General features: G+C 48.4%; 1 protein-coding gene across 2 annotated transcripts in view; it reads right to left on the bottom strand.

Annotated features, from left to right (window-relative positions):
- Adamts17 (ADAM metallopeptidase with thrombospondin type 1 motif 17) overlaps window positions 1-14,838 on the bottom strand; it is a 303,487-nt gene that overhangs the window by 57,379 nt on the left and 231,270 nt on the right. For both annotated transcript variants that reach the window (XM_076935565.1, XM_034511269.2), the window contains 3 exons: window positions 8,305-8,462; window positions 3,763-3,922; window positions 828-963 (listed from right to left, as the gene is read on the bottom strand). In XM_076935565.1, the coding sequence (XP_076791680.1) occupies window positions 828-963; window positions 3,763-3,922; window positions 8,305-8,462 (454 nt within the window). The remainder of the gene's footprint in view (window positions 1-827; window positions 964-3,762; window positions 3,923-8,304; window positions 8,463-14,838) is intronic.

Here is a 14,838-nt window from a genome sequence, read left to right as displayed (position 1 = left end):
CTCGGTGGACACTTCAGACCCTAACATTCTAGCACTTAGTGTCCTTTTCCTCCCAGGCAAGTGGTTAAGGGGAGCCAATGGATGCCAGTCAGAATGTGTGCCCGTGTTCTCTCTGTGAGATGCTGTTAGTCGTGACCTGTAAGCTGCTCTCCAGCTAGGACAGCGTATTTCCCTTAGTGTTCTGGCTTAGCCAAGTTCAGAACAGTACCATCTCATGGAGCTTCCGTTGGTAAAGACAGTGCACGCAGAGATGGTGCCTTAAGATTACAGAGGGGCTGAAAATTTCCCATCACCTCCACCATGTCACAGTACAGAACATGCTCCTGACAACAGGAACTAGTGATAACTTACTGGTTCCCGTCTTCACTATTCTGTGGTTGTTATGGTTATTTTAGAATGCGCTCCTGTTTAAAAGGATTGTCCACTCTACAGAAGCTTGTATTAGAACAGCACCTATCCTGGATAGGCTGGTGATTATATCATAGGTTTTTTTTTTTTTATTTATGCTTAAACCAATTTTCTATTTTGTTCATGTCCTAGGGAACAATGAAGTCTAACACATGTCTACAGTTAGTCTAGTTGTGCAGGAAACATTACATTGCCCAGGCAGGTACTTCTCAGAATGTAACTCCATTGTCAAACAATATGACTATTTGAGCAAGCAAAACACAAAACAAAACAAAACAAAACAAAACAATCACCACCTGTACCACTAGAATGTGGCTTAGGCTGGTTCTATGGTATTATCCATGTATCGCCACCCTCTTATCCAGGCTGTTGCTACCTATCATGCTGGTGGGTCCAAGCTGCAGAATACAGGAACTCACCGGGACTGGCATGTGTGAGAGTTACATCGTCGGACCTGCGGCTCAGGGCGGCTTGCTTGGGGGCAGTCACTGTCATTCACCAGGGTTGTGGTCTTGTTAACAATCCGTGTGCATGATACAATGGTCCTGCGTTCTCCTGGAGGCCAAACCATGGGAGATGAGAAGTTATGGCTGCATATACCCAGAAAGCCATTTATTTATACTTATGGAGGGGTGTTTGGGTACAACTATCTATTACTAAGTGAGCCATGTCATTTGTCAAACAGGAAGACCTAGACATTTAGGAGTAGGTGCTTAAGTCATAGCTGAGTAGCGTGGACCAGAGTAAGATTCCAGACTGTAGGAGAAAGCAGCAGGACGTCAGGTCAACTCTGTCCTTGGACAGTTTAGGAGTTGCTGAGGCCAACACTTTGGTTTGAGCCTTTCATGTTTGAGATTTGAAGTCTACGGAGATCCTGTCCCAACTAAACACGTGTACATCAGCCTTCACATAGAGTCTGCTCAGCTACTGATTTGTTGCAGGCTTGCTGCTCAAGAGGAGGGAGGTGGCTGGTGTGACAGACACACAGGGCACTCGGGCAGGTGGCCTGTACTTGTTCACATTGCCCAGTGGTGCTAATGCCTTGGTGCCATGTGCTCTTGGGCAGCTTCGCAGACTCATTAGCCTTTCTCTGAGTGTTTCCTCTGAGCTCTCCATCTGACGGCTATGACTTCATCAGGGAAGCCGAGCGATGGCAGTTAGGAGGGTGGCCTCTGGAACAGCTGTCTGGGTTGCCTCTTGGTGTTGTCACTAAGTGTCACCTGACTATATAGTATTAACAGTTGGCCCCCATGCTTCTCTTAGTTTCCCCCCTTGGGCCAGCTTGCTTCACCTCCCCGTGGCTTTCAGACGTGTCTGTGCTGACATTTCATGCTACTGTATTGGAGTTGTTGGCTTCAGAAGCGTGGTCATAAAAGATGAACATGGAGTCTTTGTAGTATCTGTTGTCTGAGGAGTTTGTCATGTAGGGATGGCTGAAAAATGAGGAGTCTTAGGCCACACTGTCTGTCTTACGCCTTACGAATGTAGCCTTGTATGAATATGCAAGCAAACATTTATTGAATATGGCTTTCAGCATTGACTACTGCAGGGAGCTGGAAGTCACTGGTGCCACAAAGGGACTGCACAGAGGCAGCAGTGGCTGTGGCAGTTCAGGCTCCCTAGTGGAGCACAGCCTGCTATGGCTCCCGTGGGCTGGGCTTGTCCATTAGAAAGTAGGCAAAGGGATGTTGGGTTGCAGTTAGAAATGCAGGCATGGGTCCCTAATGTGGGGCGTGGGAGACCATCAGCCCACGGGCAGCTAAAGGCCCCAGGACAAGAGATCTCCTGGAAAAGGTATATTCTGGTACTACCTTGAAGCTGTGTCACTGGCAATTGTCAGTTTGCAGAGAAAAAAACATGTAAAACGTTTAGTGTGTACTGTTCGCTGAGATGCATAGGAAGGCACTGAAGGGCTTGGTTATATCATGACTCAGATCTCTCCATGAACAATGGGATGAGCCCCTTAAATGTTAAACAATGCTGTATGAGCTGCATACTTGACAACATCGCCTTAGCAGTCAAGCCACTCAAGAGCAGGCATGGGTGGGGTTGCAGCTGGGTCCTAACATGCTGCCTACATGCTGGTAGTCATCAAGAGTCCTAGTCAATCCCCAGTCTCAACTCTGTGTTACCCAGTATCCATTGTGTCATCTCTCATGACCTTTCTGAGTGCCTTATTGGGGTGACAAATGACAGTGACCCAGAGGTATAGTAAGAGACTTACTGGCTCTTATTCTCTCACTTCCTCTTGCTATTTATTCTCTCTTTCTCTCTCTCTCTCTCTCTCTCTCTCTCTCTCTCTCTCTGTTGCTGTCTCCCCCTCTTCCCCCCTCTTTCTTGCCTCCTTTGCCTCCCCCCTCACTATCTCCACAATTTTCTCTCAGTCCCCCATTTCCCTAGCCCTGGCCATGTCCAGTCTACTTTGTCTCTGCTCAGGACTATCCCAGATGCCTCTGGGCATTTTCTCCCTCTTATCTACAATCAAACCTTCCCATACCATGGAATGCTCATGTCAGCAGCTTCTTCCCTGGGCCCCCTTGAATGCTGTTTTCTGCTGCTTCTAGTTAAAACCTCCCTTTCTTTCTTTTGTTCTTTGACAATTTCATCTATGTCTATGTTGAATCTTGGTCATTTCTATTCCATTCCCTCTGTTATCCTCACCACTTGCTGAAACCCCTCTTCCCGATATGCCCTCTCCCAGTTTGATGTCTTTATTTGGGGAGGCGGGGAACCCACTGACTTGAATGGTAGTTGCTGGCATGAGTGGGGGATTCTTTTTGGGAGCAGCTTACTAGTGCTCCTCCTTAATGCCCTATTAGCAAACACACTGCTGTTGCTGATGTAGGTCCTTGTGGCGTGAGTCTCTTTGGCTCACCTGCAGTCTCCCTAGTGACAGTGTGGGGGTAGTCATTGCACTTAGAGGTAAGGAAGAGGGGGCAGCATGGAGTGCTTGGCTTGACCCAGAGGACTCTTCTCTTTGCACCCTGGAGACTGTGGCTGTGGCATAGATGAGAGGGTGCTTGGGTATGGGTGAGGCCTTCATCTGTTGCCATTCCTCCAAGTTGGAGGTCTATTTCAATTATTCCCAGGGCCATTTATTTTCATATCTATCATATAGTCACGTAACTGGCGAATCTCTACTGCCAGGTTCAAAGGAGCGAAGCGGGCCTGCTAACAAACCTGTGGGAGCTGGGATGGTTTGGCTGCATGTTCTGTTGCGATCTTCGGGGCTTAAGTCCCTATGGAAGCACAAATTCTCGAGTTCCACGCTGTGTGGACTGGTGCAGAGGGCTCTGAACTCAGGAGTTCTTCAGCCAAGCTGCATTCTCCCCCGCCCCCCCCCCCACACCTTACCTCCTCCACACTGCACGCTGCATCCTTCCCAGCCACTGTGGGTCCAGAGGAACAGAGCATCCTGTGGCTTGGTGGGCTCGCTCTGGTTTTCTGTGCTCTGGTTTACAGGTATGGTGTATTCGTAATGAATTCCATAATTCTGGTCATGAAATAACAGCACCTGGAGCCATGGGAAAAGGAAGGCGTTACTGAGATGGAACGAACAACCACAGATTGTTGAATGTGTACTCCGAGCTACCTGTGGCTGCCCCTATACCAGCTTTCTCTTTTCTGAATATTAGAGCAGGTTAAAGCTAGGGGTGTCCCTTTATCTCAGGTTCCTCAGGGACTTGGTGGGTATACAGGGTGCACACACAATCATTGGTGAGCTCTGCTCTTTCCTATCCCACAGAGGACCTGTTTACATGAGGGATTGGGGGGGGGGGGTGAACTGCATGGCTGTTTGTAGCATTTTTCTGTATCATGCAGCAGGGGTCGAATTCCCATCAATTCGCCCACAAGGCTGAGCTTACAGATGAGAAAGACACACATAGTGCTTCTTTCTAGAAAGAGATCCGAGAGTGGTGCTAAACTATTTCTCTGGGCATAAGCACTGTGCTGGCTAGTTTATGTCACTGTGCTGGCTAGTTTATGTCACTGTGCTGGCTAGTTTATGTCCACTTGATATGAGCTAGAGTCATCTGGGAAGAGGAAACCTCAATAGAGAGAACGCCCACAGCAGACAGGCCTACAGCAGGCCTGTGGCAGCACTTTCTTGATTGACAACCATTATGGGAGGGCCTTCTCCCATAAGACTATAAGGACTATAAGAAGATAGGTTGTGTAAGGCATGAGTTGCAAGTCAGTAAGCAGTGTTCTTCTATGGCTTCTGCTTCAGTTCCTGTGTCCTGGTTCCTGACTCGCTTGAGTTCCCTCAGTGACAGATCTGGAAGTGCAAGATGAAATAAACACTTCTTCCCAAGCTGCTTCTGGTCATGGTAATTTTCCCTCCCTCCCTCCCTCCCTCCCTCCCTCCCTCCCTCCCTCTCTCCCTCCCTTCTTCCCTTCCTTCCTTCCTTCCTTCCTTCCTTCCTTCCTTCCTTCCTTCCTTCCTTCCTTTTCCTCCTCTTTTTTAATCCTCCCACAGCCCTGGCTATCCTGGAACTTACTTTGTACAACAGGCTGGCTTCATACTTAGAGATCCACCTTCCCCCTGAGCTGGGATTAAAGGCATGCACTATCACTGCCCAGCAGTCACGGTGCTTTTCATAGTAATAGAAACGCCAACGAAGACAAGCTCTGCCCTCCACCACCCGTCATTGCTACAATGCAGTAAGTATACTCAAGAGAAAGATTCAGCCTCTGGCAGAGGAATCTGGCGGGGGAGCCTGTCTTGGGGATGCTGAGGATATCTGCATCTTGCCATGGAGCCTGAATGACATCTATGTCTGTTGGAGGGCCGGGGCCTCCCTCACGGCTGACACTAAGGGTAGACAGAGATGCAGAAATGTATCTGAGCTTCACTTGTGGGGGCCATGCTACAACTTGGGGACCATGCATCTGAAATCCCAGTGAGGGTTCAGAATGGAAGGGTCTGCACTTTGCAAGGGGAAAATCATGACAAACCTTGTAAAACCACCAGGTGCCTGACTGGCTTTAGACATAAAGTAGACATGTGAGGCAAAGCAGGCTTTTCTGTGAGAGACAGACCTGGCTATAGACCAGTGAGTGTCCCTGAGACTAAGCAGCTAGCAAGTGCATTTCCAGCCACAGGGGTCTGGGAGAAGGGGCCAGCAGGAGGTAAAGACAGAGTACACAGACCACCTGCCTGGGCTGAGGCAGACCAGGACGGAAGTGTCAGATGACAGGAGGTAATTGTCCCAAGGCTTCCTGGGCCTTCAAGGCTGAATTGCAGGATGGGGGTGTGGGTTCTAAAAGTAGACCCAATTCTACTTACTTTCTGCTTACTTTCCTAGCCAACAGCCCTGCAGTGGCGCACTTGGAGAAATGCTTCCTGCTAAAAACCAAAACAGCAAAACAAACAAACACCCCCAAGCCCCCAAGACTAAGTGCTCTAAACTAGTCTTTACAAGAGAGCTTTATTATCTCAGTGTGGGAACGAGACCAGCAAATTGAGGCTCCATGTGAAACCAATTTAATAGCCATGTTTGATTAAGGTGTGTGTGTGTGTGTGTGTGTGTAATTGGTTTCAAATGGTAATCTTTAGGACTCCGTGGGTACCCCTGATTGTGAACGTAACATGCATACTCCAGTGTGGGGGACCATAGCCTGTCATGCAAAGGGAAGGAGCCTTGAAGTGATATGAAGTGAAGAGCACACTTCAAGAGAAAAAGCGATTAAATATTAAATTAGTGCGGACAATCTAACTGGTTGTGAGATGCTTTTTCTGACTTCTGTTATGATCCAAACAGCTCTAGGCTGTGTGCACACTTCACTGAGCTAACGGCGCATCTGTTTATCAGAGCTTTTGGTGAGGAGGGGTCGGTCCTATGCACACTTCCATGCTTGGTAGAGAGGACAGACTCCTGCACTAACAGCTGATGCTCCCGCAGGAGCTTTACTTTGTCTCTAGCCCCCTCTCTGTGCCCCTCTGAAGATTTGCTTTGAACTCACAATAGTTGTGGGGGTTGTTTCAAAGGCTTTGACTGGGAAACAATCTCATCCTGGAGAAATGGCTCTGGGATGGGCCCCTGGGTCCCAGAGGTCCTACTTGCAGAAATGATCAACAGCAGAATCGTTGGCAGATCCCCAGAAAGTTTATGGCACACATAGAAGCTGGCTGGCTGTTAGCTCAGCAGAAACTACAATGGGGTCAGCAACCTCATCAGGCCTCACTCAACACCCACAGTAGGTGGTGGCCAGAGAATCTTCTGAGTGTTAGCTCATCTCCAGGGGCACCAATAAGCTGGGGTGTGTGTGGGGGCGTGGGGAAGAACTTCTGGGACTGGCACGTGCTTCGGACAACATATGCTTTGATAACAAATGCGAACACTGCTAGAAGCCCTGTTCTTTAGGAGATCAGAATCAACGAGTATCATCAGGCATGCACAAGGCCTGTGTCCAAATCTCCAGCACCTTCACAAAACTACCCACGATGGAGTGTTGTCATAAATAGGCCTTGAGGCTACTCAGACCCTGAGAAGGAAACCATGGCATGACTTCCCCTGGAGGCCTTGGATACTGAGCCCATGTTTGAGTGGCATGTGTTGAGTTCCCAGGAAATAACATAACACTGACATCTTGCCTAGCCCACGTATGCAGGTTTCTGAAGACCACTTGAGGAGTAAGTGGTGCTAACCTGATTCCATAGTGCCCAGAAGCTGAATCTGGTCTGTGTAGTAGAGACCACACATGACTTCCACAGTTTACTACTACAAGGTGCTTCTGAGCTATGGGGTAGCCCTGTGCATGCTGCTATCTGATACAAAAATATTTGGGGCACAATTGTGCTGGCTAGTTTTATGTCAACTTCAGAGGAGGGGAACTCAGTTGAGGAAATGCCTCCATAAGATGGGGGCTGTGGGCCATTTCCTTAATTAGTGAATGGTGTGGGAGGGCCTAGTCCAAGGTAGGTTGGACCATCACAGGGCAGGTCATCCTGGGTGTTATATAAAAGCAGGCTCAGCAAGCCCTGAGGAGCAAGACAGTAAGCAGCACTCTTCCATGACCACCTGGTTTGATTCTTGCCTTGGCTAGCACCATCTAGCCTGTCCAGAGGGACTCTGGGGGTCCTGCCTGAGTCTGAGGCCTCCATGAGGGCAGGCAGGCACCCACAGCGAGAGGACTGTTTTCTCACTACATTGGAAACCCTATCTAAGACAATGTCTATCTGCTTAGTAGGTACCAGATATCCCTCCCTGTCTGTCACCCGTGTGACTCCAATTCCTGTCTTGGAAAAATCTTCTTTTGAAAAAGATAGGTGCTCTTGCAGTGAGGAGCCAGGAGGAGATTCTGGGGAAGAACCTCAAGGTGGAAGGATCAAGATAAGATCAAGATCAAGAGAAAGGTGAAGGGCTGGAGTGATGTCTCAGTCAGTGATGTGCGTGCTACAGAAACACAAGGATCTGAGTTTGGATCCTCAGTGTGCATGTCAGGCACAGCATCTTGAGGGTGTAATCCCAGAACTATATGTGGGGACAGAGATAAAGGGACTGATGAAGGTTACTGGCCAGCCAGCCTGGCCAGATCAATGAGCTTCAGGTTGAGTGGGAGATCCTGTCTCAAAATATAAATGTAGACAGTGACTAAGAAAAGCCATTGACATCTGACCTCCAGCATCTACACACATGTGTATAAATGTGTGCAAGAATTCACATTTGTATACTCTCAAGAATATGCTACATACACAGAACATACAAATGCATCACCACAAATAAATGAACAAATGGAAATAATAAAAAAAGAGAAAAGAGTATCTGTAGCAGGGAGCCTTGCGCACTTCCAGGAATCAGAGGCATCCCTTTCCACGCAGGTTCTGGGCACAAGACTCTAATAACCCAGCTGAGCCACCAGCTTAAGTGGAAGTTCAGGGCCAGCACTCACCATCAGATGCAGTGGCACCGTGGTGGGTCCCTTGGCTGAGAACTTCTCCCACAGGCCTCTTCTCACATAGCGGACAGTTGTACCCGCAATCTGGAACTCTCCAGGGAGTTCTATCTTCCAGTCGCTGTTGATGGATCTCTTACTGGAGTCTTTGAGAGCTAGAGAGGAAATTGAGAATTGGAAATTCAGTGCCATCTAGCCTGTCCAGAGGGACTCTGGGGGTCCTGCCTGAGTCTGAGGCCTCCGTGAGGACAGGCAGTCACCCACAGCGAGAGGACTGTACTCTCTGGATACCAAGGACAGATGGTGGCTCACAGAGAGCAAACTTCTGAAGAGCTGTGAGGGCTGATGGCACATCTTCCAACACAGCTGCCTAGCTCACTACTAATCCCATAGTGGGACTTGGGGAGAGACCAGCGGCTGGAGATGCCAGGATCCAGTCCAAGCCTATGGTAGTAGATGGCTTCTTGATTGATGAGTGAGTTCTACATTGGTATATTCAAGACCACAAAACATGTCTTGGAGCTTTGAATAAAACTCATCTACTCATTTTGAGATTAAAAAAAAAAAAACAACTGTTAGTTGTACTATTTTGGGGTTTAGTGTGAGAGCTGAATACATGCATATAACACACACCGATAGTCACTATTGTATACTTACATGTGAAAGAGAACACATAGGACTTATCTTTCTGTGTCTAGTTTACTACACATCACACAGTCTCCTACAGTTCCATCCTGTTGCTTCCAAGGAGAGGCCAAAGGTCGTCAAGTGACCAACTTGATCATCTCTAGCTTAGTTCTGCTCAAGCCCCCTATGTAGCGGAGGGACCCTGACCTCCTGACCTTCCTGATGTGACCTCCCTAGTGCTGGGGTTACAGGTGCCCAGTTCATACAGTGCTGGGGACTGAACCCAGAGCTTCCTGCATGGCATGCAAGCACTGTACCCATTGAGCTATATCCTCAGCACCTTAAATAATGCTTTGTTTAGCTTTTAATTTCTATGCGTGTGCATGTTCCTGCATGAGTTCATGTGCACTATGTGTAGGTCCTGCAGAGGTCAGAAGAGAGCATCAGATTGCCAGGAATGGAGTTACAGCCAGTTGTGGGCCACTCTGTAGGGGCTAGGGATTGAACTTGTGTGCTCTACAAGAGGAGTACGTTTTCTTAACCTCCACACTATCTCTCTAGCCCGTTTGCCCCCATTTGAGATAAGGTTTATATCGTAGCCCAGGCTGGCCTTAACTACTCTGCCTAGCTTGATGCGTCTCTAAAACTGAGACAAATGAACAAATCAAACCAAAAACCCAAACAAACCAATCCCTCCAATCCAAACTTCTCAGTAGCACAAGTCATCGGGGAAATGTGACCCATCTCACCTTAGTCAGGGTGTTCTCATGAATTGGCAAAGACAAGAAGAGAATCATGTACATTGTGGGTAGGACTGTACATTTCCCCAGCTGTTATGGGAAATGCATAGGAAAAGTCTAGGCCCCATGCAGGATCTGGCTTCCCCACTTCTGGTAACTATCTCCAGGAAGTGAAAGCAGCACACCTAGAGATGTCCTATAGCACTGCTCACAGCAGTAAGGCACGTGTCACCTCAGTGCCGGTTGACAGATGAGAGGACGAAGGAAATGCAGAGCACATACATGAACTGGAGCATTAGTTAGCCATGAAGAAAAATGTAAACGACCATCTGTTTTACTGTTACCTCCCTGGGCCTGTGGAAGGGCAATGTAACTCCAGTATCCCCCAAGGATCTGACACCCCCACACTGGAAAAGCGAATATCCCTTTAGGAAGTGATGTTATTCTATTACACACTTATATATGAAAACCCTGGCTACTCACAGATGTGGTGACAACACTCAGCAGCTGCCAGGATTGGGGGTTGGGGGGAGGCTGAGCTCTGGGTAATCAAGGCCCAACACTCTCTAACTCACACCTCTGGTGCAAAGCTTATAGAGGGGTGTGGGGTAGGGCATCCCTGCACTACTGCCTCCTGCAGCCCAGACTGAGGTCCCATGGCCTTTTTGCTTAGGAGAAACCTTTAGAGTTCTGAAGTCCTTTTCTTTTGTAATTGTTGCTGTTTAGGAAAAAAAAAAAAAAACCACTGCATTAAAAACTAACAACAAAACAGGGCTAGAGAGATGGCTCAGTGGTTAAGAGAATGTCATATTCTTCCAGAGGACTCAAGTTTGATTCCCTGCACCAACATTGGGCAGTTCACAACTGCCTGTAACTCCAGATCCAGGGGATCCAATGCTTCTGGTCTCCAAGTGCCCTTGTACCTATGTGCATATGCCTACACATATAATTAAAGATAATAAACTAAAAAGTAATAAAAACAGACAAAGAAACAACAACAACAGGATCTACTTTGGCATTTAGTAGGTGGCAGATGACCAGAGGTGACAGTAAATCTTAAGGTGGTTTTCCAAAATGAAACTCTCATGCACTCTTGGTACACAACCGGAGCGCAGGCTTCTCCATGTCACTTTGGAGGTCTCAGTTTACAGTCAGAACATTCAGAGACCATTCTGCATCCTAGCCATTCCTTCCTACTGAGACTAGCAACTAAACAACCCATTGACAATCAGTTCTGGTGACTCAGAGGGGTCCCTGGAAGCCATGTTGAGTCAGAAGCCTGAGGTTAAGGTGGCTCAGAAAGGTGGCTGCAGGATATAGATCAGGTCCAGCCTCAGCTCCCTGGTCTGTGTGATGCTACATCCCAGCAAATGCAGTGGCAAATGAGCTTGGGGCATTTCAACTGTCCAGCCACCCAGGGGAACAGGCAGGATGCTATCCAACATGGTGACGTACGTCTCAGGGGGGTTGTGTGTAGGAACGAGAGGATTCCTGGACTCCGGCGAGGGACTAGGAAAAAGAATTCTCTACTACCTGGAACAGAATCTATTTTGCTAGAAACCTTCAATGGTGATTGAAAATTTCTGGCTGCTGAAGAGGAAACGACAAGACCCTCCTCCCCCCTTAGTTCTTCTAACAGCAGCTTCGTAAATCATTATTTAAGAAGCACTACCTCATGCACACTCTCACCCATTAATCTCTCCAGCGACTCTTGGAATTATTTTTCTACAGATCAAATGAAAACACAGAAGCATGGGAAGGTTAAGTGACTCACCAGAAGACACCCAGCTATAAAGTTGTAGCAATGAGACCCGAACCCAACAGACCACGCCTCATGCACTTGGCATATCCTCTTCAGGTGGAGGTGAAAGAGGCATCTGTTGTCTTTCAGCTTTGCTGGACATGCTTATATATACTTAGTTTGAGGAATCAGTGTAGGCTGGTAGGAAGTTCCAGGACAGAAAAAATGAGGGGCCAGAGTCCTCTAACAATGAGTTGAGGATGCCCATGGAACAGCAGGGTGCCTCGGCCAGTCTCCACCCTAATCTGAGTGTTTACTGGAAGGGGTGCTAGGACAGGGTGCTCCTGGTCTCAGGGAACTCATAGTTTGGAGAAGGAACAGACCACAGAGCGACATGACATAGCTTCACGTGTGTTGGGAGCTGACTTTAGCAGAAAGCGGCTAGATCAACTTTGCAGCCATCTGGAACCATATACCCTGATGAAAGACTTGGTTGTCAAAAGCCTATAACAGCTGAAGCACACTCTGATAAATATATTGTTTATCCCACATAGCTTGTTTTGCTGTTTAGTGACCTCAGCTGTATGGTGCACGTGGTAAAATGTTTTCACCTGTGTTCTCCTGCTTGTGTATATAAATACCTCAGAATTCCCTTCAATAAGGGAGACTTGAGAAAATAGAAGAGACTTGATCAGAATCTCTGTCTTGTCTCCATTCTTCGAGTCTCTTCCCCTTTATCCCCTCTCTCTCTCTCTCTCTCTCTCTCTCTCTCTCTCTCTCTCTCGCTAGACCCTGACCCTCGGACCGGAACGGGCAGTACGGGCAGCAACACACGTGCTCCCTGATAGAGGCACATTTGTATCTTAGGTGTGTAACTGAGGGTGATACAGACAGGCAACAGGAGATGCTTGCTGGGGGGAGGGGGGAAGAAAGACCCTATAAATTCAGCTATGGCACCCAGGAAAGGAAGCTGCTTCTGGGAGTATGTGGTGGACCTGGAGGTGGGGCCCCGACACGTGACCCTCAGTGGCCACAGTGTCAAGATGGTCTCCTGTGGCAGGAAGGCAAGGGAGCCAGTGAAGGTGACAGCTATCTTTTCCCATAGGTCTGGCTAGGAAAATGGGGTGAGAGATGAAGTGAGGTCACAGAAAGGAGGTGAAAGGTGACCTGTGGCTACAATAGAGGATGCTGAAGCACTTGCAGCTGTTGGTGAGCAGGAAACAATGAGCAAAAGTCCTTAAAGACATGTGCCATCCACAGCACACCTGGGCCCCATGTGCCATCCACAGCACACCTGGTCCCCATGTGCCACCCACAGCACACCTGGGCCCCATGTGCCACCCACAGCACACCTGGGCCCCATGTGCCATCCACAGCACACCTGGGCCCCATGTGCCACCCACAGCACACCTAGGCCCCTGCTGGAATCCACTTGCCATACTCAGAGCAGAGAATCTGGGCGGCAGCTCTCTCTTCTTCTCAGAAATTCCCATGTGTACGAACTCTCTGCATTCACCCACCAGCCTCCCTTCTCAGCTCAAGGCTAGGACTGGGAGTCCAGAGGTCAGGACCTTGGCCTTTCTTCCAAGGTAGCCAACTTGACTGCCTAGTATACTTGCTGTTCAGCCTGATTCTCCATCTTTAAGGAATGCCCCCACCCCCACCATGCCTGCCCCCTGCGCTTCCCTTGAGAGTGTATTTCCCCTCTAGTCATATGGGACTATGTCCAGTTCTGGAGTTTGGTTGCCTTTCACCTTAGAGAGAAGCACCTTTCTTCCTAGGTGTTGTCCAAAGATGTAAACCTAAGTTGTCACCACATGGAAAGAGGCTCTGAGAGAGGCAGACAGTGTTTCCTGTCACATCATTTGAGACTCCTAGATTCAGCAGGACCTGAAGTTGAAGCCCAGAAGCCCAGTGACTAAGAATTGGATTTGTTGTCACTGTGTCTTTAGGAGGCCAGCTTGCAAAAACATAGTCATGGCAAGGGCAGGACAGATGAAGGAAGAAAACTACTCTTATGATTTCCTCGGGGTCACCTGCGCTATTCACAAACAGGGGCTCCATAGCCCTGACATGCAACGGGCCCAGTGCATGCTCCTGGGCTGCTGCTCCAATCCTGCAGCAATGGCCTGCACAGGTAGCTCTAGTCTATCAGTTTTGTGTGTACCCACCTCTGGCCCTTTTTGTAAGATGCTCTGAATGACTTAACAAACTATGATCTCAAAATCACCCTGGCCAACATCTGGGAGGCAAGGTCTGAGAAAGCACATCTAGAGAGGAGAAAAACCACATTTAGGGTTGGGGGACAGTTATCATCAGCTACTGGGTCCCAGGAGAGCCAGGGTAGAAGCAGCAACAGTACTGGGAAGGATGGAGGTGGAGGGCCTGGCTGCTGACCCCTCTGCTCATCTGAGCAGGGTCCTCAGGACAGTGGTGCCATGATTTCTCAGTTTAAGAATAATTTGAAGCAAGAGCTTCTTGAGGTGTGGGCATGGCTTTTAACTCTTGTGACTTGGGTGGGACACAAGATTTCTAAGTCCCTATATTCCATGTAGAAACAAACAAACAAGCAAACAAACAAACAAGCAAGCAGAATTTAGCACTTGACATTCCTTTCCAAAGGGTGAGAGGTCAGTCTTGGGGTTTGTTGGGACACCAAGGTCATTTCTGATGGTGAACAGGTAGCTTCCCTTGGAGTCTAGTGATTCAGTGACTTGATGGGGTTGTTGCTTCTTTTCCCCTTAGGTTGCAGCAGGAGCTGCTCTCCGGCCTTCTGGGAGTGGGCCCAAACAGGGTTTGTGGAAGAAGATTGCTCCTCTGCAAGGGAATGTGTCCCGAGGCTGATGTATATGATATGCCCATTTTCTTAATGCAGCTGCTGTTGCTCAGCTCTCAGGCATCAAACCCTCTTAGTCGGTAAGCATGTCAAGACCAATCAGTCTGCAGTCTACACTAGGATTTGGGGACTCAGAGAAGACACAGCAACATCATCAAAAGGATCCCACATGCTTTGATTTATAGGCAAATAACCGTTTGCAGCAGAGAGAGCTGGATTCCACCAGTGATTTGATTTTATCTGCAAGGTCTGAGGTTCTGGTTTGCTGGGGAGATTCTTCAAGCTGCTTCTGCCTGGGCCAGAGGCTGCATGTTTTAAACCATGACTCTCCCTCCCCCCCAGAAGGTGCATGCTTTGTGGATTTTGCCTACATGCCTTCAACAGTTGGACAGACTTTTTGCAGGGTGCCACAGGTACAAAGAATTTGACCACTGTAACAGAACAAGACCTTTGCTTAGCCCACAGTATAATGTCATATGCTGAACAGCCAACCATTTTCAGCTTGGGCCCTTTTCTAGGTGGATGTTTAGCTATCATCTTGGGACTTGTAGGCAAGTGTCCCAAGGATCAAAGCAACAAGAGGCACT

This window comes from Arvicanthis niloticus, chromosome 1 (assembly GCF_011762505.2).
Source record: "Arvicanthis niloticus isolate mArvNil1 chromosome 1, mArvNil1.pat.X, whole genome shotgun sequence".
Classification (NCBI taxonomy): domain Eukaryota; kingdom Metazoa; phylum Chordata; class Mammalia; order Rodentia; family Muridae; genus Arvicanthis; species Arvicanthis niloticus.
The sequence above is the reverse complement of the archived record's forward strand: the minus strand, read 5'-3'. Positions and strand labels throughout refer to the sequence as shown.